The sequence below is a fragment of the Dipodomys merriami genome, unplaced genomic scaffold (assembly GCF_024711535.1).
Source record: "Dipodomys merriami isolate MVZ:Mamm:240054 unplaced genomic scaffold, mDipMer1.0.p SCAF_15, whole genome shotgun sequence".
Classification (NCBI taxonomy): Eukaryota; Metazoa; Chordata; class Mammalia; order Rodentia; family Heteromyidae; genus Dipodomys; species Dipodomys merriami.
In genome coordinates, this window is record NW_027202826.1 from 6552783 (window position 1) to 6579927 (window position 27145).

General features: G+C 37.6%; 1 protein-coding gene across 4 annotated transcripts in view; it reads right to left on the reverse strand.

The window, feature by feature from the left end:
• Nucleotides 1-764: 764 nt before the first annotated feature.
• Nucleotides 765-27145, reverse strand: part of Otud4 (OTU deubiquitinase 4) — a 34299-nt gene continuing 7918 nt past the window's right edge. For 2 of the 4 annotated variants that reach the window (XM_070022140.1, XM_070022144.1), the window contains exons 4-21: nt 24960-25006; nt 23813-23885; nt 22257-22338; nt 20355-20487; nt 19751-19808; nt 19185-19302; nt 19026-19090; nt 16015-16112; nt 14947-15050; nt 14654-14840; nt 13872-14034; nt 11585-11708; nt 10712-10767; nt 10174-10254; nt 8792-8930; nt 7730-7990; nt 6979-7019; nt 765-5848 (exon numbers count right to left, since the gene is read on the reverse strand). In XM_070022140.1, the coding sequence (XP_069878241.1) occupies nt 4631-5848; nt 6979-7019; nt 7730-7990; nt 8792-8930; nt 10174-10254; nt 10712-10767; nt 11585-11708; nt 13872-14034; nt 14654-14840; nt 14947-15050; nt 16015-16112; nt 19026-19090; nt 19185-19302; nt 19751-19808; nt 20355-20487; nt 22257-22338; nt 23813-23885; nt 24960-25006 (3048 nt within the window). In that variant the 3' untranslated portion in view covers nt 765-4630. The remainder of the gene's footprint in view (nt 5849-6978; nt 7020-7729; nt 7991-8791; nt 8931-10173; nt 10255-10711; nt 10768-11584; nt 11709-13871; nt 14035-14653; nt 14841-14946; nt 15051-16014; nt 16113-19025; nt 19091-19184; nt 19303-19750; nt 19809-20354; nt 20488-22256; nt 22339-23812; nt 23886-24959; nt 25007-27145) is intronic. The other 2 variants (XM_070022141.1, XM_070022142.1) reach the window with 2 other exon arrangements.

Here is a 27145-nt window from a genome sequence, read left to right on the forward strand (position 1 = left end):
ATATTCTTGGGTGGCTTAAGATGTGACTTAGGCTTTCAGTTCACACTGTCATCAGCTATTATAGAGGCTGAGATCCAAGTGGGTTCAAAACCAGACTCCACTCTCAATTTGACCACCAAAAACCCTGAAATGGTGCTGTAGCACAAGTAGTAGAGCTCTAGTGTTAAGCGAAAACGCAGGACCAAAACCTGGATTTTAAAACGTCATGTATGCATCCTCATTCTTCTGAAAGCAGCTGAAAATTATGTAGAAAGTTTTATCTGTAATACCACTCAGAACAAGGTTCAAGTCCAAATTCTACCACTTAGTGATATGACCTTAGGAACTTAGTCTGAGTTTCATCTGTATGCATGTGAGAATAGGCTGTAAAATTCAGTTTTAATTATACTTACATTCTCTTACAGATGGAAAAATACCATGAAAACCATTTCATCTTAGAAGTGTACTACTGATTAAGATTTACATACTGACCTAGTTGGGTGTGGGTGGCTCATGCCTGTAATCCTAGTTACTTGGAGGCTGAGATTTGCAGATTGTGGTTCAAAGCTAACGAGGGCAGGGAAGTCCATGAGACTTCAATAAAGTACTCAGAAAATGTCTAAAGTGGTGTTGTGGATCAAGCGGTAGAATAAGGCTTGCCTTGAGTTAAAGAACTCAAGGACAGTGCCCAGGCTCAGAGTTTAAGTCCCAGGACGGGGGAAAAAAGAACAAATTTACTCGCTGTATTATTTGGTTACCCTGGGACAAAAGAATCAGAAGCAGAATCAGCAGACAAAATTTAATATACACACAGTTTTATATAGAATGCAGCATCACACCATGTAGGGCATTTACTCTTATTTTATACATTCAGAATATGTTCAAAACACTTCTTAAGGCTACAAAACAGAACATAGAAAAATAAACAGGAATATATTCAACACTTACAAAAAGTGATATGATAAAGAATATAAAGTACTATTTCTTTAAACACTTCAAAAGATATGTATATTTTTTTACAAGTAACATCACAAATGATCACATCTTCACATGCTTATAAGTATTATTTGTACTCAGTGTAAGGCTAGTATTTTTCATACATAAATTTTTTTCTAGCTCTGTAACAATGCAATTTTAATCCATTCAAGTAAATTCAACCCCAAAGTTGCTGCCTCCCAGCATTAAGACATGCACCCACCCCGTAAAAGATCTTCCTAAAAATGCATGGGGAGAGAAGGGGATATCTTTTTTAAAAGTCCCAATCAGTAGGAGTAAATAAAACCTTGAAACTGACATACTGGAAGTGAGGCATTATTAAGATTTTTAAAACAGGATTGAGACATAAAATAGCAAAACACAGTAAACAGAAATAGTGTAGCCAGATCTGCATTTTCTCCAGCTATACACTAGAATGGACCTTGCTTAGTACCCATAAGTGAAAGACTGAAGGTAAAACAAATGAGGCAAAAATAAATATTGCTAGTATCTAGGATGGCTGAGTATTTTCTAAACCAGAAATGTTTAGAAAGGAACTTTATTGCACCAAGTCAATCAGACGCAAGTTTGCAGTTCACAGGCATTTTTAATTCACCCTCGAGTCACAAAGGAAACAACACACTGCAATCAAGAGTTTGCATCAAATAGGCTGAATCTGCATGGTGATCTGAGGAAACCTACTCCTGTCAGATGGAGGCAGGGTCTGAGCTCAGGTCGGCCGTGAACAATGGACGTGTAAGTGGTCGGGAAGCATCGTGAGGACAACTCAGCTGCCAGTATCCTGCTGCCAAGGAGCACATGGGCAAGGACTGCAGACAGACTTGACAGGAAACAAACCTGAAGAGATCTAAAGCTAAAAGAAAAGAGCTGGACAGAAGTTCAGCAAAAGCACCTAACTAAAACAAGTAAGCTTTGGTTAAATATTTATTCTTCAAAATGTTATCTGATAATATTAATTTCAAATCTAAATAATGATCCTCAGTATTCCCCTTTTGCCTTTTTTCTCTGGAAAGATGTTAACACACAGTGACATAGCTACTATGAAGGAGGACAAAAGCTTGTTTGGCCCTAGTCTGACCTCAGCATAAGGCTAAATTGAAAAACAGAAAACAAACCTGACCTTCATGTAATGATTGATGATTTGACATCTCCCACATGTCAATGTTCTTTCTTTCACTGCAGAAAGTTCCACCTGCTGGAGTTCTTAGTGCTTCCACCATTCTGGCTAGACCCCAAAAAAGCAAGTCTGTGCCTCCCTCCAGAGCCAGCTTATTCAGTTCTTTAAGGTCCAACACAGTGACAGTAAAGAGCAGTTATTCTTTCTTATCAAATTTTTAAACACTTTCAGAAATAGATCCAACTCCAAGCAAAAAAACGAAGGACAGTGGAAAAGCAATTTCTTTCGGACTCCTGAGATAAAATTTAGGTCAAACTTTTAAATCTGCTATCTATATCAAAATGTGATTTCCATAGTAAAAGTTGTCAAGCAAGCTCTCCTACATCTAAAAAAAAGAAAAAGCATGGCCTAAAGAGGACCCTCTAAACATCTAATGCCATAATTTAACCATGTATATTAGCAAAAAAAACTGGCTTCAGCAGGCAGCGCCCTCAACAACTGCTTGTTCTAGCTTAGATGGTGACAAAAGAGAAATTCCTCTCAACAAGGTCTCCATCAGTGTTTTTCTTTGCCACACAACAATCCCAGTCTTCACAAATTTTTACCTAGCACCATCATAATAAAATGCCATCTTTCAAAGTGCTCTCTAAAATTCTGTTACAAAACATCTAAATGCTAATCAATATTCATATCAGCAGTTACACAGACCATTAGGGAATTAAAACAGCACAGAGGTAAATAACCATTATTACAGTACAGTGGAGAGCTCAGAGCATTGCTGACATCCAAACATCCATACAGATTATCAGAGAATCCAGAAAAACTTAAAAGTTTTAGTTTGTCAAATTCAAGTGAATTATATTTGCATTTACAGAATCTGTTATTTAAAAGAATGAAAAGAGCCATCACATCTATTTTTGAACATATTATTCAGGCCATGCAAAGAAAAATACTAGTATATTATTGCATAGCATACCTGATCAGAAGGTATCTCAACATATTTCAAAAAAAAACAAACTGGGTAGGAGCCAGGCACCGGTAGCTCACACCTGTAATCCTAGCTACTCAGGAGGCTGAGATCTGAGGATCACAGTTTAAAGCCAGCCCAGGCAGGAAAGTCAGTGAGACTCTTATCTATAATAAATTACAAACAACAACAAACAAAAAAAGCTGGAAGTGGAGCTGTGGCTCAAGAGATAGAGCCCTAGACTTGAGCAAAAACAGCTCAGGGACAATTCCCAGGCCGAGTTTAAGCCCCAGGATTGGGGTGTGGGGAAGGGTAAGGATGCGTTTTCACATTAGTATGTACAAACAAACACATTTTTACAAAGCAACACAGATGAATGAATACTGTGTTAATTCAGAATTCAATCTCCCAAATGAAAACAAGAGTGCAACATGCAAAGGGAACTTTGTGAATACTGCAAAACCTGGAAGCAGGATCAGAAACACATTACCCCCAAGAACAGCAAACTATCCAATGCAAAGCAAAATCATCATCTAGCAGCGTCCTCTAGAAAAGAACTAGAAATCACAATCATATTTTGTACAGTAATTCCAGCCATGACAAGTAGAACATGCAAACGTAAAGTGATAAACACAACCAATGGTGCAAGGAGAAAATAAAACAGTAATCTTTCTATAGAAACTTGTCAAGCTAAAAACTTTTAACATTTCTTCTCAAAATATTTAGAATCTGTCAGTGCATTAGTGTCAAAGTGGCATTAAAAAAACCTCTGCAGTTTTAACAGATGCAGATTATTTCCAAAATGCATAGCATCTACATTTCTTTCGAGTAGGCACCATGATATTTACACCAGTGCTAGGAATTCTTGGTGGAAACAGCCATTTCACTGGATTTCCTACTGTTTCTTAAACATCTATTCTTGTATGCAATCTCAAGTTCAACAGATACTCACCAAAATTCAAAAATATACCCTATGGATATTAAAAGAACTATATACAACATTTCTAAGACACAGGTTAATAGGCTGCCTTATTCAAGTCTGACAGATATTGAGATGAAAGGCCTTTGGGCTGGAAGCATCTTAAAGACAGTGTTTGAGGCTGAGAACTGTTTGAGCCAGTTTATGACTAAGGCATTGCATAATAAAATATACATTTCTATTTGGTGCAATGTTATGTTTTGGAATCTATAGTGTTGTCAAATGGTTTTCTTGTCACTATAAAGCACACATTTCCAACATTTGAAATCAAATTTATACAAGGAAAAAAACCAAACACTAAATCTATGTTTATATTAAGTCGTTTATAAAAAATACTTTAACAAACTTAGGTTCTACTTTTTATGGGGGCAATCACCCAATAAAGATTTTGAATAAGAAATATGGCAATGCCAGAAATTCACCTGCCCCTTGAACTCATGTCCAAAATCTTGTCCAGAATGGGAATGAGGGTAAAGGGAGGGGAGGAGAGAGTTCCAATTTGGGTTTTTCTTTTCGTATGTTTTTCTTTTAAAGCCTTCAGAAATATTCCCCCCAAGAACAGGCTTCTGCTCTAAAATACAAGGAGCCATCATCAAGTATGTTGGCCCCTGTGGCCATCTCCCATGCCTGATCTCCTCCTATCTCCCCTATAGGGCCGTCCTCTGACATTTCGATGGTACTGATAACCTTCATCTCGGCTTCTGCTTGTCTGCCCTTTCCAGGACTCCTCACCTCTCACGTGTTGATATCCACCCCTACCAGAAGAGCCCCAATCACTTTTGTACTTCCTGCCTCCGTAGGTTTGGTTATAGAACTGCTTGGATCTGCCACTTCTCAGAATGTTAGACACTTCATTTTCATCTTCTGAGCTCTCTTCTTTTGGTCTTTGCACTCTGCTATCCATAGAGTTGGCCCCAGAGCTAACCACATTAGCAGCAGCAGTCTTAGTATCTTTTACTTTTTCTGGTTTTTCTTTCAGACTTTGAATGGTCCTCTTAGGCTCAAGGTCAACAGGCACAGTTTCTCTCTCTCTGTTTAGAATTTGAGTGGGAAGATGAGCTTTGCCCTCAGCTCCAGGAGGAAGGGAAGCCAGCGCCAGATCTGCCTTTCGTGTCTGGGATGACTGCTCTGCTCGGCCTTCATGCTTGGTGCTCACACTTACTTCAGGCAAAGAGTGAGCACCTTCACCCTGGGCTTCTGAGAACTCATTTACAGCAGAGCTGGAAGCACATTCTTTTGACAGATCCAGATTTTCCAGGGGCAGATCCAATTCTTTTTCATCAGCAGGCAGGACAATATTCTGCCTCATGACAGGATTTTCTATAAATCCCTGAAAAGGGTACCCATACCAAACATGAGGAAAGAAAGGAGGTGCAATGGGAACCGGGCCCAAGAATGGACTGGGTCCAAAGGATGGCTGTGGATACATGTTCTTGCCGCTTAGTGATTCTTCATATTCTGCATGAAGCAGCTGCCCAGGGTTCTCAGATTCAAGATCAGCCTGGTAAGACAATTGCCCATGACTTTCAGACACCTGAGATGGAGGGATAACCAGAGGGGAAGAAAATGGCGGCGGCCCAATTTCTGCCTGTGGCATCTGACCATTAACACTGGCCTCAGTCTGCATAGGGAAGTGTGCATCAGCACAAGTACATTCGCTTTCATTCTGAGCAGGAGGTGCTTCTTGGAACCAAGGGTTATGAGGATACACAGGGACAGGGACCTTTGGGTACATCCTGCAGGCTGCCAGATAGGCCTGGTGCAGAGGGTACAGGTAAGAATGTGGAGCCCACATAGGACAACTATATGCCTGAAAGAGACAAAAGAAAATAAAACAGACATTTGAAAGAGAGACACATTAGGCTCAAGCTAAGTTTCCCAAGCCTGCAGTCCAAATAGGAGATCAGTTCCAATATAAAAAGAACTGGAAAATTAAGTCATTATTTCCAGGCTCCATTTGTTGCCCCTGTCTGAAAACACATACAGAGGCTGACAGGAAAAAGTATTTCAATTACTGGCAGTTTAGACCTAGACCCACATCCTAGCTCTCTCACAGGCTGTATGACCCAGTAAGTTAACTTGCTTAAGTCTAATCTATAGGAAAAGGCTACAAAGAATACATCATCTTCAGTGGTAGAGGTTCCACAATTCTAGGACCCTGAGAGCATTCCAAAGGCAGGGATTAATTTAGACTTCTGACTAACTTCAAAGATTAACTTCAAAAGTGAAATTCCCAATTCCTTATATGGAGTTCAGTGAAAAATCAAAATATGAAGAAAATATGACCAGCCAATTGGCTAATTAATTAAACCCAGCACTAACTAGAAAAACATAAAACTAGCCAATGCATAACAACACAAAAACTTATGAAACTGGTCGCTAGACCAGGAGAGGACACTTCATTTCATATTCTAAGTGCCCAGAACCCACAGAAACTCATTCAAGATCGAAAAAGAACAGACCTCCAACTCTCTTCCTAGGAAAAACTAATTTTACACCGACCATTTCCGAAAGGACTGCTCTGCTCATCCATGTTACTTCGATCCCTTCAACAATTAAGGCTGATAGAAAAATAGGAGCCCATTCCATTAAAAGAAAAAAAAGCAAGCTAGGCTTGTATATACTAAATGGTTTTCCCTGGGCTACATACCTGAAAACCAAGCACCACTTTAACCTAGCTCTTCACCCAATTCTTTAGTGAGGACCCTTTCTTGGGCTACTTGCAAAAGCAGCATTTACTAAAAGGAATGTCCTCCCAAGGTTAAAGCACCATCAGATTGAGGGAAAGTAAGCAAACTGAAAATTCTACCACACGAAAATGTGAATAGTACTGAAATGCTACTTCATAAAATAGTGATATTTAGTAAATCTCAGATTAACAGTTAACACTAAATAGTAATAAAAGTTAAAAGTAACTTTGAAGTGATAAAATATAAATACCTTCACACCAAGATTGAAGAAGAATCGGAGAATGTTCTTATCTGAAAACAAAATAATCATTCACTGAAACTGTACATTCATCATCTTCAATCCATATGTACACATGTCTAACTAAAACGGGCTGTTTCCTCTAGCCTGTTACAAACAACCCAAAAGTTGCAGGAAAGCTAAACATCAGATTTTCCTATAGACTAAGTCCAGGTTTGCTACAGCTTTTCTCTACATTAACATCTAAATCCCAAAATAAACTGTCTTCTCATTAAAAATAAATCTGGGAGAAGGAAATTCAGGTGCTCATTGTATTTCTTTTTCAACTGTGTAGCTTTTAAAAAACATTATGAAGTTGGTAAAATGTTGGTAAATGTTAAGATTACTGACAACTAAATCAAATAATAGATACGCTTATAACATCTGGACTTCTACTAAAGGAAAAAGGAGCTCAGAACTTAAAACCAGCCTGAGCTACATATCAAAATTCTATCTCAAAAATTAATAAAAATGGCAATATAGTTTTTTAAAAGTTTCAACACTGCTTAATGAAAAGAATGCCATAGGAGAGTCACTATTCAACACACATAGAAAAGCATTTTCTAACAAAACCAATCTGAAAAAGGAGTGAAAGACCAAATGGCTAGGAGTGAAAACCAAGCCCCTGCTATCTTTCTCAAGTAAGTCCTTCCTGTGGCTTAATATACCTTTCCATTCCACACTAAATCAATTTGTTAAATAGATAAACAGAGGAAGATCTCACCTTTAGGCAGGTCCTCACCAGACTGACACAGTGAATAAGGTGGTGCAATGGCTCGATCTCCCTTTTCATTACAAGGAAACCCAGGATAGAGTGGGTCTTGGTAAAGGCTCAGTGTCTGAGGCAAAGGCATCAAGGGCTGGTTCACTGCCTGTATCGACACAGGAACTGGAGAAGGTGTTAAATGAGCTTGGGACACAGCAGAATCAGGTCCAGTAGTCAGAGTCTGTGTCACTGACAAAACTGGAATTTGAGCAGGAACACCTACAAAAGAGAAAGAAAGGAGTCAAAAACAATGAGAGAGTAAAAATACTTCTACTCTAGAAACATGGAATTTCTAGAATGCTATAAACAATAATGTTTCCATTTATAATGGATAGATAATATGGAGGCTAAGGATTCAAAGGATTTCTTACCAATGAAGGTCCCTTAGAAACACAGGAACTAAGCCTATCCATGTCTTCTAACTACAATTCTCAAAACCATGTGTAAGCTGGACACTCTTGTAATCCTAGCTACTTAGGAGGCTGAAATCTTGAGGATTGGGGTTCAAAAGCCAGCCCAGGCAGGAAAGTCTGTGAGATTCTCATCTCCAATTAACCACTAGAAAACTGGAAGTGGTGCTGTGGCTCAAGTGGTAGAGCTCTAGCTTTGAGCTGAAGAGCTCAGCAACACAGCGCATGACCAACCAAAAAAAAAAAAAAAAACATGCGCAAGACACAGGTCCTACAAATAGTCCAACTGGGAGTCACACAATGGATGAGACCATGGTAAAGGCATAAAATCTTGCTGCCACTTGGTGCTGAGCAGACAAATCCAACAATGGAGATAACTAGCTCAAGCACTCATCTAGGATGTGTTGTGTGCTCAATGCCCACCACCCACATGAACTGAGACTTCTAACACTAAAGCTCAGCCAAACAGAAGACCAATGAGAAACTAGGATTCCACACACTGAACCCTCCCTATGGTCAAGCTTCTTGGGTCATGCAGAGATGCTCAATCAAGAATTTGTAGACAAAAGGCTTGTATTGACTGGTAGGATTTTCTAAATTTTTGTCTTACCTGTTGGTCCAAAAGTTGTAGGTTCACTTGGCCAGGCGGGCACAGTGGCTGGTAAAGAAGGCACCGCAGGAGTTAGATGTACCTCTGGAGAAACTAGGAGGGGAGCTGGATTTGATAAAGACACATGTTCTGCTGGCTTCTTCAAAAAATGGGGTAGCAGAAAAGGACAAAAAGATATTTTGATCAGCTATTGATCTTTTTTGTGCTGGTACTTGGAGCTCTGTACTCTTGCTTGACTTTTTCACTTAAAGCTAGAGTTCTACCACTTGAGCCACAAGTCTACTTCCAATTTTTTGTTCAAAGCCATCCTGGGCTTTAATAAAAGTTAATGATAGACAAGTAAAAGCTGAAAAAAAAAAACACCACACAACCACAAATACAGTTTTCTTCCAAAACTCTCATTTTCAACTTAACTCAAAGCACCATAAAAAGGTAAAGAAATAAAAATTTATCCAAGTCTGGGCACCAGTGACTCATGCCCATAATCCTAGGAGGATAAGATCTCAGAATCCAGCCAGACCCAGCAGGGAAAGTCTGTCGTCTCCAATTAATAAGACTGCTATTTCCAATTAACCACCAAAAAGCCAGAAGTACAGGTGTGGCTCTAGTGGAACAAAAAGCTCAGGGACAGTGTCTAACCCCCAAGAAGTTCAAGCCACAATACTGGCACAAAACAACTCACTCAAATGTTAACCAAATAGGTATGTAATAGTTATAACATCAATGCCGACAACAATTTAGACTGACTATTCAGAATAAAAATACAGAAAATAGCCGGGCGCTGGTGGCTCAAGCCTGTAATCCTAACTACTCAGGAGGCTGAGATCTGAGGATAACGGTTCAAAGCCAGTCAGGGCAGGAAAGTCCGTGAGACTCTTATCGCCAATAAACTACTAGAAAACTGGAAGTGGTGCTGTAGCTCAAGTGGCAGAGCACTCGCCTTGAGCTGAAGAGCGCAGGTATAGCACCTAAGCCCAGAGTTCAAGCCCTACAACCAACCAAATAAATAAATAAATAAATAAATAAATAAATAAATAGAAAATAATAACCACTCAAATTGTTAATTCTCTCAGTCCTCTTATATGCGTTTTAAAATGATAGCATATATTTAAAAACTCACAGGGTGCCAGTGGCCCATGCCTGTAATCCTACTCAGGAGACTGAGATCTGAGGATCGTGGTTCAAAAGCCTGCCTGGACAGGAAAGTCCATGAGACTCTTACCTCCAATTAACCACCAGAAGTAGCACTTTGGCTCAAGGGGTAGAACGTTCACCTTGAGCTAAGAGCTCAGGGCCAGAGCCCAGCCCAGAGTTCAAGCGCCACAACCAACAAACCAAAAAAAAGCTAGAACATTCCATGTCAAATACAACAAATTACTTACTTGTTCTGTGGGAGGCGAGCACTCTAACTTCTTTGACTTTGATGGTGAAGAAACTCTTGTACATTTATCATCACTAACATTCTTTGGGAGTAAAAGAAAAAAGTAATTCTGTATCTCAAAGATTTGGGGTAACTGTGGGTTAACTTGGGGTAACTGGTTGCTTCTATAATTCACTTCACATTCTGACCACATTACTTTTTGATGACATTTTCGTGATTTTTCTAATTTTATGTTTTCAACAAGTAACCTAGCTTTGTTAGGGTATATCTTTATCAAACCTCCATTAACTTGAGTCATGGCTTCCAACAATATAACCTCCCCCATTTAAAAGTATCAGTCTATTGTGTATTGTGAATTAGAGGGAAAAGCTACTTTGCAATGGCTTCAGAAACAGCAACTTAAGATGGTAGTACAATTCGTGAATAATTTCTCCTTTTCCTCTACTTTCTCATTTTAGTAGAACTGTAAAACAGTGAAATCTTTCCTTCACTTCTCCCTAATACTAAAGAAAAGATGAAATTATATTTTAAACCTTTACCTCCAATGTGCTTGACTCAAGTTTTTTATCCAAGTGAGTATGTCCATGAGTAGACTCTGTAACAAGATAAAAACATTTTTTAAAAAGCAGAAGCAATTAACAGGTTTGAATGCAGAAGACCAAATATGAAGATAAAGTCAAAAGTACTATTTGAATTATGTTGTCAGTGAAAAAGTTCTTTAAACAGTATTTAACATTCCACTCAAATCAATATTTCTTTCCAACAGTCAGGTATGTAACATTAGATAAATTACCTAGTAAATTTTTAAAGTTTGTTTTCTCAATCTATAATACAGTTGTTCACTCCCCCACCTTTGGAATACATTCCATAGAACCTTAGTCAAAAGCCCACAAATACTTTTCCCTCATTATATATATATATATATATATATATATATATATATATATATATATTATATTATATTTATAAAGCAGGCACAAAAGACAATAACAACAGCAGAATAAATCAACTCTTAATAATACAGTGAAAAACAAGTCAAAACAATTTGATCCATCTCTCAAAATAGCTCCGTTTTTTTTTCCACCTGTTTACTTGAAGCACTCTATGGCTTCTAAACTTTGGCAAGAGGGCTATCACACTCCTCTTGCACTTTGGGATGGAACACTACTATCTACACCTGGATTATTTACCTACAGATAATAAAACAGCTAATGGATATACAGGCCAAAGGAATGAGGCACATCAGAACAGCAAGAAGCAAGATTCTGTAAGATTTCAACATGAATACTAAGAACAAAGCTCAATTTAAAACCTTTACTTCTGTTGACTTTGGATTGCTCAAACTGCAGGGGAGTGATGTTTGCTAAAAGCAAAGGACATAGATGAGTAAGGGGAAACAATGAAATGCATACCTTTATCTTTTCGTTCTTCGGCATCCATTCTCCGCCTGCTTCCTTTCCTATCACTTGTATGTGAAGATTTTCTCTGGACACATGGGTTGCTACTCTGAGAAGCTGGCTGACTGACAGATGAGCTCTGTAAAATGAACAAAACACAACATTTTGTGTTGAAAATTACTCTAGATTATATGAACAAAAGTTTTATCTTATTCAGATCTCTAACTAAAAATCACAAATCTCAGCCCTATATTTTTATACTTCTGAAACAGTATGACCTAGAATCATATCTGTGTTCTATATTAATAATCTGATTACTGAATCAAAGCATTAGGCAATCAGACCTTCAGTCCAGTAAGTAGTTAAGACGTCTTGCTATCCCCCTTTCAGAAGCTACCTTGACAAATCTTTACCCTGCAACTTACATTTATTTGCAAATATTAACACCCCATCTACCCACCTCTGAAGAATACAGTGAAGCAGCAACAATCATACAGAGAAAAACTAGGGGTAGATTAGCAGCCACAGTACACCAGTGCATTATGTTAGTTAAAAACCTTTTTTAATAATAACATTCTGCTTAACTCAAACCACTAAATGCTACTGTCAAGAGAAAAGTCACATAAGCTCTGTGTGAACTCCAACCTTCTAACTGGTCAAACAAGCAAACTGGATCAGTCAGCTTTTTAAACTGAACTACCACTGAAAATCCCATTAATGTTATATCACTCTTAGTAAACTTTTCACAGTGGGAAGAGGATTTCCATCCTATTTTCTAGGGAAAAAAGCCTAAGCCAATATTCAATCAATTTTACTAAGACTAAAAATGAGTACAAAAAACATCTATCATTCACGGATTTGGGCACCTCTAGTCATTAATTCCTAAGGACTAACCCCTACACTAAGGACTAACCCCCTACACTGCATCTTTTCAGATGAGCAACTCCAAGGAATTCCACAAGCAGAAGGCCAAGAACTAAATATATGGAGTTGAACATTCGTCCTGGTATCACGGGTAGCCTCCCATGACATTGCACTGTATCTGTAGGACACCAAAACATGAACCAGTTAGTTATCACTCTACCATCCTGCCAATAATTCATACACTTATGTGGTACTGGACTTTCCCCTCTGACAGAGGCCTGACACACATACAAAGTTAAGAAGCCTGAAAGCTCACACACACATCTTTGATTAGAAAAGATAATGTCTAACACACAGAGGAAGGACAAAACAACAGGGTACAGGTTCTTCCATCTCCAGTCCCCAAACACTATGAAAAACAACTTTCACTAGTCCCACTAGTAAAGTGCGAAGTGACTTTCCTGATTATATGCATATACTCTGAAAAGTGTTAACTAAATAATGAACCTCCAAGTTGTATGCTTAACATGCTTGATTCAAAAAAAACAAAAAACAAAAAAAACTACTAGCCAATCAGGGCATGGTGGTACATACTTGTAATACTAGTTCTAGGAGGTGTAAATAATAGTCCAGAGCTGGCCCTGATAAAAAGCACAAGCCCCTATCTGAAAAATAAGTGAAGCAAAAATGGGTGGCATAGTGGCGCAGGTGTTAAGAGTGCCTGCCTACCAAGTGTGAAGCCCTGAGTTCAAAGCCCAGTACCACCAAACAAACAAACAAACAAAAAGCCCCAGAATGAGCAAGTAAAAGTACTCCCTTTTTGTTCTGAAACTTGCTATGTATCCCATGACTGATCTTAAATCCATGAACCTCCTGACTCAGCCTCACAAGTACCTGTAATACAGGAATGCAGCAGCATGGTCGGCTCTACTCATCTTTAAGGGACTTTCAATTTAAAAATTACTAGGCTCACTATCAGGACCTACGGCTTAACACAGAAATTATACTAAGACTTCCAGGATTTGAGGCATGGCTGAAATGGCACAGTACATGCCTATCAAGTGCTAAGGTCCTGAATCCAAACTCTAGAAATCCAGAAGAAAAAAAATAACCTGTAAAATTCCCAACCTGACACCAGTGAATCACACTTGCACTCTAGCTACTTGGGAGATAGTCTAAACTCCAAACCTCTAAGAAGATAGTTCGACACAGTAGTGCACACCTGTCATGCCAGCTATAGAATGGAATTTACATATTAGGATTATCATTCAAGGCAAACCAGGGCAAAGAAGACAAATGCTACCTTTTAAATGAGAATTTAAAAAATGGAACAAGAAGGGCTGAAAACATGGCTCAGTCAGAACACCTGCCTTGCAAGTGTGAAGCTATGAGTTCAAACACCACTACTGCCAGAAAAAGAAAATCTGTTTATACATACAGAAAGGGCTGGGAAAGCCTGTTCATCTCTGTTCTGAATCTCATAGAGTAAACGAGACTCTTCAATAGCTTGCTTTTCTCTGCGTTCCTCTGGGGAGAGGCCAAAATAATGAGATTCTCGATTCATGTGATCAAAATCCTCAACTCTCTCACGATCAGGTTTTCTGTCAAATGAAACATCCTTGTCAGTAATAACAAAAATCTAGAATACGTAAAATACAATTATCTATTATTCTGCTACATAACTATTTGACATCCGACATTTTAGAATTTGTTGTAGGGCTTTATTCAGTAATACATATTACCACAAATAATTATAATACAATTATCTATTATTTTGCTACATAACTGTTTGACATCCGACATTTTAGAATTTGTTGTAGGGCTTTATTCAGTAATACACATTACCACAAATACTTATAACTTACTAGAACAAAGTAAACCAACACTGTTAGTGGCCTTAATTTCCTGAAGAAATGAGAGCACCCTTCTGCTCTAAGAACTTAAGAATAAAATTCGGAATTCACTATTTACCGCATTCTAGGGAATATTATTAAGTAACAGAATAAGGTTTTGCTAAAATACAACTTCCTACATTGTATGAAAAAAACTTGCTTAAAAAAAATCTCTTTTCTACATTAGTTAATACTTTGCTTTAGAGAGAATTACAAAGAACTGAAAGCCTCAGAATTTTGTCAACATTTTAAATACTTCATATGAACAAACAAGTGTACGTAATATGGCAAATATATCAAAAACATCTCCGTTGATTTCCAGAATTACCTCATGATCTGAGAAGGTGTCCTGCTGAGATTTTTGTGCTCAATGGAAGATTTCTGAGTCTGGGACCCTGAAGAGTAACTAGAGAATGCATGCTGTTTGACTCCCGAAGGATGCTGCAGTCGAGGAGGTAGTGCAGACGGGGCTTTTATTGGCTTGCTTGGGTTCTTTGGCCCTCTGTAATCCATGTCTATGGCAAAAATCCAGAAGTCACTCATAATATCCCTATTATAAACAAAGCCAATGCCACTGTGCCTATCTCAAAGAAATGACAACTGGATTGGATATGCTCTTACCAGAATGCAAATTCTGTCCAGGAGCGGGAGGTTTTTTCATCTTCTTTCCTGACACTGTGTTCCAGCTTTCTGGGGGAGGTGGCTTGAGGTTCTTCGGTACATGTCTTCACAAGGACAAAAAGACACAGTATCTTACAATACTCCCAGTGAGAACACTAAGACAAATATTCTACATAAGTATTCTATTGTTTACTTACCAAAAAATTTTCATCGTTCTCACATTAGAACAATCAAAACTAAAAAAATTCTAATAAAATGACGTAAGTGAAAAGTACATTTTCTAACTCAGAAAACAGAAGCCTAGCCTTAAATACAATCTAAAGGAAAGACTAAAGAAGGGATGTTATTCTGCTTCTACCAAATGCTTCTATAGTTGAAGTGGCTAGGGAGGTTTACTATGCTAGACACACATGTAAACATCAGAAAAAAAGTGCAATGTCTAGCTTTGCTTTCAAATAATCCAATGTCATTCCCATTTGCAAAACTAAAAATATTGGATGGATTTTAAAATATTGCCAAATACTATGCATTGCTAATACTGGGTATTTGTCATTATATATTGAATCTACTGTACTGTATTCCTTACATTTATGTATGTGTGTAAATTTCTCTTAGTAAAGCTCAATGTGTGATTACCATTTTCGCAATAAAGGGACCAACTGAACTAAACTAACTCTGTATTAACAAGTCAATAACCATCTAACAAGCACTTACAGAGTATTAACTGCATGAACTCAAAGTTCTAGATGACAACAGAAATGGATATATTATCTGATCTCCAAAGCTCTTTTACATTACACTCTACTCAATTTCTCAAATTGCTTTTGTGAACTACAGTGCATTTTAAACAATGTGAATACAGCAAGAATTCTTTAAAATTTGCAAACATGGCAAATACTCAATTTGTGAAGTCGAACTATTTCTCTAAAGATCTGACCAAATTAATTTTATCAGGGAAATACTTTTCATTGAATTTGCAAATACATAGGACTGTTGAGAAATGCTCATGACTATAAAACAGGTTAAATGTAAGAGGTAGTGAATGACTTAGCTGAGGACAGTACATACTTTTTTCCCATTTCTTCAACCAAAACTGGTCCATTTTCAGAATGACCCCCTTGGGTGTCTGTGCTAGGAAATTTCCCATTGTGATCCAACTTAACCTGCTTGAACAATGCAAGAAATAAAAACCAGTTACTTGACTCCTTTGCACCAATGATCAGTTACTAAATCTTACTGTCTTCAGATTAAAGTGAAAACGTTAAGAAAAACAGAAGCTCAAAAAGGTACAATAAATAAGTCTGTATCCCTAAGCTCCCACATCTTCCTATCTCTACCTGAAAGAAAAACTTTTTTAAATCCTTTCAATATTTTTTCTAACCTGTTTTTCTAAATAACTCAAGAAACAGACAAGCTATTGAATCTCTAAATAAGAGACCAAAATCAACTAGCTAGTCTTGAATCTGAGCCTTCAGAACTGGCTTTTCTTCTTACCACCTATATTATAACCTTGGGAAAACAGAGGTGTGGCTTAATTGGTAGAGTGCCAGTCTTGAATGAAAAAGCCAAGCAAGAGAAGCTGAGTTCAAACCCCACCCCACCCCCCACACACATGCCTGCACGGCCGCATGCATGCATGCATGCACACAGGATACTGGACACATTACTCCAGTTTTTATCCAATTTTTAACATTGTGTCCCCGTGACCATTTTCCTCCTTAAACTGATCAACTTATCCTAACACAGAGTAAATCTTAACACTTCTATAGTCATTGTGTACTGACCAATTAAAGCCCCAGGAAACAAACTTCACTTAATGACTTTTCTGTTTAGTCATCCTAACATTTACTAGTACATCCAAGTCCCAAAGCAGCTACTTCATTTCTTATTAAAAAGACACTTGTCTTTTTACTGAGTTCTATAAAGTTTGAACTAGCCAGGAACCATGCCTAAAATCCTAGCTATTCAAGAGGCTGAGATCTCTGAGGATTGTGGTTTAAAGCCAAACAAGGCAGGAAAGACCATGAGATGCTTTTATTCAAAAAGCCAGAAATAGCAGAGCACTTGCATTGAGCAAATAAAGCTCAAAGACAGCGCCCAAGTTCAAGCCACAGGATAGAGACAGACAGACAGACAGACAGACACACACACACAGACACACACACAGACACACACAAACACACAGACACACACACACACACGATATTTAGACAGACAGAAATTTTTTTTTTTTTTTGCTTTAGCCATGGGGCCTGAACTCGGCCTGGGCACTGTCCCTCAGCTCAAGGCCAGCACTCTACCAATTGAGCCACAGCACCACTTCCAGCTTTTCTGCTTATGTGGTACTTAGGAATCGAACCCAGGACCTCATTCATGCAAGGCAAGCACTCCACCACTGAGCCACCATCCCAGCCCCTGATTACTATATTTTATGCAATAAATGGTCAAATGGTAGTAAAAACTGTTTAACCATCTGCTCTATGAATAACATCTACTTTGCCAAAAGCAATTACAACTTCAAAGGAACTATGTTTGATTTAAAATAACAAGCAAGTCAAACTATAAGATAAGCAATCTTCTTTTCTTGTTAAGATGGTTGGGTAGTGAGACTTCTAAGCCCTGAATTCATTCTTCTGTTTTGTTTTCTTTCAAGTTTTCCAAATTGGTGTACTGAAAGTTTACACAATTGATATACTGAAAGCTTCCACACGTGATCCCACTTCTGATAACCCCAAAAGCAAGCAGTATGTCCTGTGTTTTTTCTCACTTTTCAAGCACCCCAAATCAGAATGCCATGCAAAGCCTGTAATATCTGTACTAACACCCAGAACAGAATCCCAGACAATCTGATACCTTTCAGATGAACTAACTTATCATAAAGACCATTTCCTCCACAATTCAACAAGAAATGATTTTGTCAGCTGTTTTAATTTTAAAGGAATACATTTTTGGTTTGGGTTTTTATAATATTTTCCCATAAAAACAACCTTGTAAATTATCTTTCCATCTTAGCATTATTAAAATTTTGGGTCAAATAATTCATTATTGTTTTCCCTATCATTTACCTCTACCAAATAAAATTGCGTCTTCTGTTCATTCAAAAAAAAAAAAAAAACACAAAACTTTGTTGTGGAGGAGGCTGTCTTGTGCACTGTGGAAGGAACAATACTCAATGTTTTATTAGTCTTAAAGAAAAAAGTCCTCCTCTAACGTGCCATTCTACTTTAAATATTGGAGGTAAGCTGGGCACTGGTGGCTCACACCTACATTTCTACCTACTAAGGAGGAGGCTGAAAGCTGAGCATCATGGTTCAAACCCAGAGCCTTCAGAAAAGTAGTGAGACACTTACTTCCAATTAACCAGCACAAAGCTGGAGAGGAAGTGTGGCTCAAGTGCCAACTTCAAGTGAAAAAAGTCAAGCAAGAGTTCAAGATCCTAAGGTTCAAGCCCTTGTGTTGGCACTTAAAAATAAATAAACCCATTATATATAGTGGTTCATGCCTATAATCTCAGCTATGCCGGAGGTTGAGATTTTAAGCCAGCCCAGGCAGAAAAGTCTGTTGAAACTATCTACAATTAAATAGCACAATGCTGGATTAGAGGTATAGCTCAAATGGTAGAGCCCTAGACATGAGCAAGAAAAACCAGAGAGGGAGGCCCCAAGTTCAAAGCTGTACAGTACCACCATGCACACTCAAAAATATACACAACAGGCCGGGCGCTGGTGGCTCACGCCTGTAATCCTAGCTACTCAGGAGGCTGAGATCTGAGGATAGCGGTTCAAAGCCAGCCCGGGCAGGAGAGACCGTGAGACTCCTATCTCCAATAAACCACCAGAAAACCGGAAGTGGCGCTGTAGCTCAAGTGGTAGAGCGCTCGCCTTGAGCTGAAGAGCTGAGGGACAGCGCCCAGGCCCAGAGTTCAAGCCCCACGACCGACAAAAAAAAAAAAAAAAAAAAAAATATACAGAACAAAATATACATACATTCTGAAATACAAATTTACAAAACATTCAGACCTCAACTATTCTCTTGGTCTTAACATACAGTCCTTCATTCAATTAATAAAAATTACTTACTTGGTATTTATCTCCAACTTCATACTGTAAGCCCGCAGCAATGGAATAATCACGTTTTTGTTGGGCTGTTAAAAAAAAGTGTAAAATTTACTTCATTATTTTCAAGTACCATAAAATCACCTTAAAGGAAATGTAGATTTTTTTTCTTTTTTAACATACCCTGTTTAGACTTGAGCCAAATTTCATACTCCACATTTCGATAGACTGTTGGGTTGAGTGACTTCAGAACCTTTCTGGAAAGATGAAGGCTAGCAGAGTTCCCACTGTTCTTTGGGTCCTTAGCCAAGAAAGTGAGGAAGTCCAATTAACACTGGAATGCTTTATAAACATTTTTGTTTCAGATAAATACAAAAATAAAATCAAATTTTTTAAAAAACTCAAAACATCAAGGTGCCACTTATAAACTTATAACTAGTAAAATGATCCTGATACTAATGATAATATACCCCAGAAGACCATAAAGCCCTGTGAGTTTATGTTAAAAGAATTAATGGCTCATGCTTCTAATTCTAGCTACCAGAAGGCTGACATCTGAGGATCGTGGTTTGAAGCCAGCCTAAGGAGAGATCTCCAATTAACCACTCAAAAACAGGAAGTGGCACTGTGGTTCACGTGGTTCAAGAGTCCCTTGAGCACAAAGAGGCTCAGGGACAGCACCAAGGCCCTGAGTTCAAGACCCACAACAGACAAAAAAAGAAAAAGAATTACAATTTTTTTTTAAATACCTCATTGCTTGATGAAGGCTTAAATCCATTCACATCAGCAGCAGTGGTGGTTTTGCTCCTAAAAAGGAAGAAATGTAGTGATAAAATTTGGAATAAAAAAGCTTATTTGCATGTAACCTCTAAAAACCTAATCAAATAAAATCCAAATAGTCAGAGCTATACTCCAGTAAACTCAGTCAAGTTTTAGTGTATATATACACATGTAACTGAAAGTCAAAGACTTCAACTAATTAATACTAGCTACTATTTAACAAGAAAAAATACATAGAATTTTTAAGATAGAGTAATTTAATTTATGAAAGTTCAATATAAGCTTTCAAGAGTTGTGCAGTAGTATATGTATGTAATCCTAGCTACTGAGAAGACTAAGATCCAGAGAATCGAGATTCAAGACCAGGCCAGGAAGAAAAATCCAAGAACTTACAACCTTCAAATATATTAAAAACTAGGTAAAATTAATGGCAGGGTAAGAAGCTTCAGATTATTGTTTTATGAATACCAACAAAGATTGTTACTTTATAAACACTAACAATATATGAGACAAAACTAAAATGTTTTTTAAATGGTCCTAGAAAGATATGATCAGATTTAAGTTCACCCTTACTTGCAACTATCATCCTCTGAATCTGATATTTCACCGTTGTTTTCATCAACTACTTCAGAGGTTTCAAGTCCCATCATGATTTTACTCACATCAGTTTTAAATACCTTCTCATACAACAATTCATAAAGTAGAGCTGAAATAAATAAGAAAGATTTTATACAATATTAATTGCAGGCATTTACAAAAAAATGTAGGAATAGGATGAAAGTGATTATACTGCTCAGTCTTTTAAAATCCAAAGTGAACATCTGTGCTATCTTATGGTCAGTAACATAATCAAAAATGACCCTGAAAGCAACAAGAACTTCTGTCTATGCATCATAGTTTAAAATGTTTTTTTAGAAAAATGTCATTTTTTTAAACAAAAACATAAAAAAGAGTAACAGAACTGTGAATCAAGTGTAACAACAGGGAAAGCTAAAACATGCATACTGAGCAATTATTACACTCCCCTTACTGTGCTTAAGCTTTTTGCATCTTCTCATGTAATCTCAGCACACAAAATACAATAGGATGTACACATTTAGGGATGTCACATGCCTAATCAAAAGATTTGGTTTAACTACACTAAGCAGCATTAAGATGGAGTGAAAGAGAAATACAAAACAGCATAGTATGCTAGCTTTCCCATAACCTTGGACAAGTCACTTCTCACATTTCTATAAAATGAAAACATGAGCAGCGTAATGGTGACTCATGCCTATAATCCTATTCAGGAGGCTGAGATGTGAGGATCTCATGGTTTGAATCCACACAAAGTTACCAAAAACACTGGAATTGGAAATGTGGTTTAAGTGGTAGAGCACTAGCCTTGAGAAAAAGCTCAGGACAGCAAGGACCTGAGTTCAAGCTCCAGTACTGGCACACAAAAAATATATGCTTCTGTCTTATCACCTGGCTTCAGATATTAATTTTATATAAAAAAATACGCTCTTAGAAAACAGATTCTCAGTAAACAAGGAAAAATTACTTTAACAAAAACTGAAAACCACATGGATTTGACAACTCCTGTTTATTAGCTTAATTACAGTGAGCTTTATGGAAACAAAGTGCACTAAGAATTCATGCACAGTGGTGCTCACCATCTAAACGAATCCCCCAGAGTCCTGCTTGTCACAGACCATCTTTCTTCCAGATTCTGGTAAAAGGAGATGCACCCCTTATCACCACACTTTCAAATACAGGAGGGTGGCAGGCTACACAGACTTTTTCCCCCACAGGTTAAATACAGACTATGACAGATAGGGAACATGGGGGAAGACACAGCCCAAGACAAGCAGGGTAGACTTTTATTTGGGGCCTTCTCAAAATCTAACAAGCCTTTTAAACTTTTTATCACTTTCAGTACAAGTATCTTTACTGGTTACTGCTACCTTAAGAACAGAAGTAAATCTGTTGCTCGACTGGCACCATTGCACAGCTTTGGATGAGAAACCTGTTGTTTCTCACAACAGGTTAACAATGGACCTAACAATTGAAAGATCCCTTTGTCTTCTCCACAAGGAAAGAAGTTTCTTCCTTTTTTTTTTTTTTTTTGGTACTGTTTTTATTGTAAAAATAAGGAAAGAAATTTCTTGAAGGAAAGATTTAAGAAAATGTGGAGATAATTTGCTTGTCACATGGTACACGTCTTAAAGGCATCTTCTGGTAGAGGCTAGTGATGTTACTAGACGCCCTATAGGGCACAAGAGGGCACCCACAGGGGAGGACTGAGGACTGTCTGACTCAAAATGTCAACAGTGCTGAGATTAGCCCCTACCTTTCAGACGCTTGATCTACTCAGTCATTTGGATATTCACAGTATGTATTACTTAAAAAGAAAATTCTTAATCTACAAATCCTCATTAAGCCCATATAATTCAGGAATATAATTTCTTTCCTAAACACAAAGTGATAACTTACATTGACACACAGCAGAACTTTCTTTATACTTTATGGGATAGACAATATCATAATGATTTCCATTTGAAAAACACAATAACACCTGAAAGGAAACAAGAAGACATCTTTCAGTCTGGCTCATATCCATATATATGTTTACAAAACAATTTAAGTGACCCATGTCTCTAAATATTAGATGATTTTCAAAAAACAAAAGCAAACAAAAAGTATTTTAGAAGCAACCTTAACATAAATGTTGTCAAACTATGGTTTACTTCAAAACTCTACAGCCTGTAAATCAGCATTTTCTTAAAGACTTATAGAAATGTTTACAGAATCTCAAAAGTCACATTCATTTCAATTAAAAGAACAATAAAATCAAAAAATTGTAAGAAAATGTTCACACACAATCCCAAAAGTCAGGAGACTAAGGTAGGAGAATGTTGAGTTCAAGTCCTACCTAGGCTACAGACACGGTCTCCAAAAAGGGAGAGCATGAGAACAAGCCTAGAGTGAGAGAACCAAGCATGAAATCTTATGAATGCTACTTCTCTAGAGGCAAAACTCAAAACATAAATTGTCTTGCTTTAAAATTTTAAGTATTTACTTACATTTATCTTGTTTAGAATGTCATATCCCCAAAACTATAGTTGGAAAGGTAACTGCCAAGTTCATTTCCCTTCCTCCTTAGCATTTTTAGTATGCTGACATATAAGTCTCTTTAACTTAGCCTATATGATTCTGAAATCACTAATTAAAACAAAACTTAATGAAGCAGTTGGTGTTTTCCCTCTAGGATTCACAAAACCTTTTATTGTTTCCACTTATGACCAAATGATACAACACCACACATTATCGTTAAAACTACATATAAATATCAAGAATATGCATGACTATCAAAAATTACTTCTGGTGGTTCAAGCCTATAACAGTTAGCTACTCCGGAAGCTGAGATCTGACAACTGCAGTTCCAAGCCAGCCAAGGCAGTCTTCTCTCCACTAAATTATATTTAAAAGATAGCTTGAAGTAGAGCTACAGCTCAAGTGGTACAATGCTAGCTTTGAGCAAAAGCAGCTCAGGGACAGTGCCCAGCCTGAGTTCAAGCCCAGTATAAGCACCAGAACAAAACAAAAAGATCTTTTGAATGCAAATCTTAGAACCTACATTCACAACTTTATTCAACTCAACAGTGGCAAGGGGATACAAAGTTACACAACTCAATGCTAATTGCTCATCATTAAAAAATTCACAATTCCTGAGGCTGGGAAGGTGGCTCAGTGGTAGAGCGCTTGCCTTGCATGCCTGAGGCCCTGGGTTCAATTCCTCAGCACCACATAAGCAAAAAAGAAAAAGGCCGGAAGTGGCACTGTGGCTCAAGTGGTAGAGTGCTAGCCTTGAGCTAAAGAGCTGAGAGACAGCCCAGGCCCAGAGCTCAGGCCCCACGACACCAGACAAAAAAAAAAATTCACAATTCCATAGCTTCTTCAGTATTTCAAAAACTAGGTTAAGAGGTCAAGGTGGCGAATAGCTGGTTATTTTACTTAAATCTTTTACAAACACTTAGAAAAGGTCTTACCTTTTCAGGAAAATTATTTTCAGTTACTTGTGAAGGAGAAACATTTGGCTCCCGATATATCACAAAATCTTTCCTGAAAATAACAAGAAATTACTTAAGGATACCTCATGACTTTAATCATTCATCCATTCATTAATTTAACAAGGCTTTTGATCCAGAGCTATGTTCCAGGCACTTGACATATAGCAATAAGAAAGCAAACAATGAAAGACGTCATAAACTCATTGTAAAATATTTTCTAAAATATAAAATTTCAAATAATTTGTATATAAATAACTTCATACCCAATTCTAAAAGGAGATCTCAAAAAAATAAAATCACAGAACTCTTGACTGAAATTTTGGTATTTTGGAAAGAAAAAACACTAATCCGTTGATGTTATTTTAGTTTTGTTCCAATAGCCATCCACTGTCACAGGCCCTGGGAAAAGTAGGTCATCTCTCTGATAAAGGATAGTTCGATAGGACATAGCTCAGAAAAATTTCTATATCCTTATCCAAAATATTTTGAGATATTAAAAATCTTGAAGATTAATATCTGCGTATCAAAATCTAACTGATGCAATTTAAAAACAAAATAAAATATAACCCCTGTTATATTTGATTCCGGTGCCCTGCATCTTGCATATATATTTTTCTAATTTGGGAAGGGGAAGGGAAATAACAAAATGCTGAAATAAGGATACAGGTTGACCCACTGTAACAATGAGATGTACAAGACTCTATGTTGAAAATGAACTTTACAGATTCTGGGTGTGGGGGAGAGGGAGAAGTTGGGGAGGTGGGGAGGGAAGGGATAGTAGGGGAAAAACAAAGGAGGGGGTAACAATGCTTGATAGGAAATGGACTCATTACCTTACTCATATACCTGTAACCCCTTTGTACAGTATCTTTACTATTAAAAATATGTATTTTAAAGAATAAAATAAAGCCAGGCATAGTGCCACACATTTATAATCCAGAACTTTTTCAGGAGATGTGCAGACAGAAAGGGGTTAGCCTAACTAAACCAACAGAAAAACTAAACCAACAGAAAACAAAAAAATGTTTAATACCCCAAGTATAAAATGACCTTGCTAGTCTAATGTTTTTATTTAAGTGTAGCCTTCCCCCAGTGGTGTTTTTTATTTACTTATATTTCTCTTTACCTGTACATAAGGGAGAGGGCACTTATTTCCACTTGTCCCACCCATTCCTGTATCAAAGGAGAAGAAAGTTAGCACATGTATATCACACACCTTTATAATATACTTTAAACATTATGCATACTTTATACACACTCTTTATGTAGCATACCTAATGAGCTTAGTCTGTAATATCACTAATATTGTGAATATTAGAAAATCATTTAATAGAATAGATCATAACATATTGGACTAAAAAGCAGTCTATTAAATTTTTGGCCAATTATCTTTTACTTCTGTAATATGAGAAGAACTTATTGAAGAAAAGGCTTATCCTCCAACCCAGTTCCTACAACAGAACAGCCCATTTCAAAATACCAAAATGTCGAATACAAGAAGAAAATCAGGAAGCATTAAAAAGGCGGTTTTCAGGATACCAGTGGCTCAAGCCTATAATCCCAACTATTCAGGAGGATGAAATCTGAGGTTTGAGGTTTGAAGCCAGACTGAGCAGAAAAATCTGAGACATTTTTAATAGACTAAACTCTATTTTTGTTTGGTTAAGTAAACAATGGCTATCATAAATTATTCTCTTCAGCACTAACCAGGATTAGTTGAAAATTACTTTTTTTGGTCAGTCTAGGGCTTGAACTCTGGGCCTGGGTACTGTCCCTCAGCGATTCAGCTCAAGGCAAGCGCTCTACCGCTTGAGCCACAGTGCCACTTCCGGTTTTCAAGTGGTTTATTGGAGATAAGAGTTTCACAGAGTTTCCAGGCTAGCTTGGAACAGAGATCCTCAGATCTCAGCCTCCTGAGTAGCTAGGATTGCAGGCGTGAACCATCAGCGCCCGGTGAAAATTACTTTTTAAAAAATAATTTTAATCAATGTTCTACTACCAATGCCTTCTACTATGGGCTGTAACTTAACACTTTTTTCTGTAATGTACAACTTAAAGATAAAAAGGTTGAGAGAAGCTGGGTACTGATAGCTCACGCCTGTAATCCTAGCTACTCAGAGAAGGCTGAGATCTGAGGATAGCAGTTCAAGCCAGCCTGGGCAGAAAAGTCCCCAAGACCTCTTATCTTCAATTAACCACTCAAATACCAGAAGTAGAGCTGTGGCTCAAAGTGGTAGAGATATAGCCTTGAGCAAAAGAGCTCAGGGACAGCACCCAGGCCCTGAGTTAAAGCCCAGGATCAACAAAAAAAAAGGAGAGAAAAAAATTTCTGCAAAATTTGTTAATGACTATATAGTATTCAAAACTACATCAACTGCTGAATACCGGTAGCTCACATCTATAATCCTAACTACTCAGGAGACTGAGATCTGAGGACTGAGTTTCAAAGCCAGCCTAGGCAGACTGGCTTACTGATTTCTAACTGTAGACTGTAATCTCCAATTAACCAGCAAAAAAGCTAAAATGAAAGGGGTGACTCAAGTGGTAGGTAAAGCACCAGCTGTGAGCACAAAAGCTGAGCAAGAATGTAAGGCCCAAAGTTCAAGCTCCAGTACTGACACTTAAAAAAAGAAAAAAAGATTCAGTATCATTAGGAAATGAAAATCACAAAGAACTTTGTCAAAATTGTGGAACAATTTCAATTCTCATATACTGCTCATGAAAAATAAAATTATATTGAACCACTTTTGAAAACATAGAGACCACTTCTGTGTTCACAGAGTTTAATTCTAGTAGACAGAATATATAGTATGTCTTGTTTTCCCAGTATCAAATACTCAAAATGAGGACCCAAAAACTGATTTAGGTCTGGAATAAGAGCCAGAGAATCTACACCTTTATGCACACACGGGTGATTTTTATGTGAATAATCAAAACCGGTCCCATTTCAAGTCTTAATTAAGCATAACCTCCACTCCAGGCCATCAAACTACCTGCCCCAACGACACAGCCCTGATTTATCTCTCACTACTTCTTACCTTTACATGCTCATGCTCCACACTAACTTCCTGTCCTCTGAATCTGCCTTACTTAGCTTTCACTTCTAGAATACCCTTCAGCAAAGGCCCTGCTTATTTAGGATTTACCCAGACTTCTAATGTGAATTCATTCCCTGTCAAGTTAGTTGGAAATAAAACTATGGTGCATGTAACACTGTATGGTACAAGTACTTTCCTTACTTAAATCTGACTTTCTTGCCTATTACAGAAAATTTCTTTGGTCATCTCAAATATCAATCCCCATGTGACCATC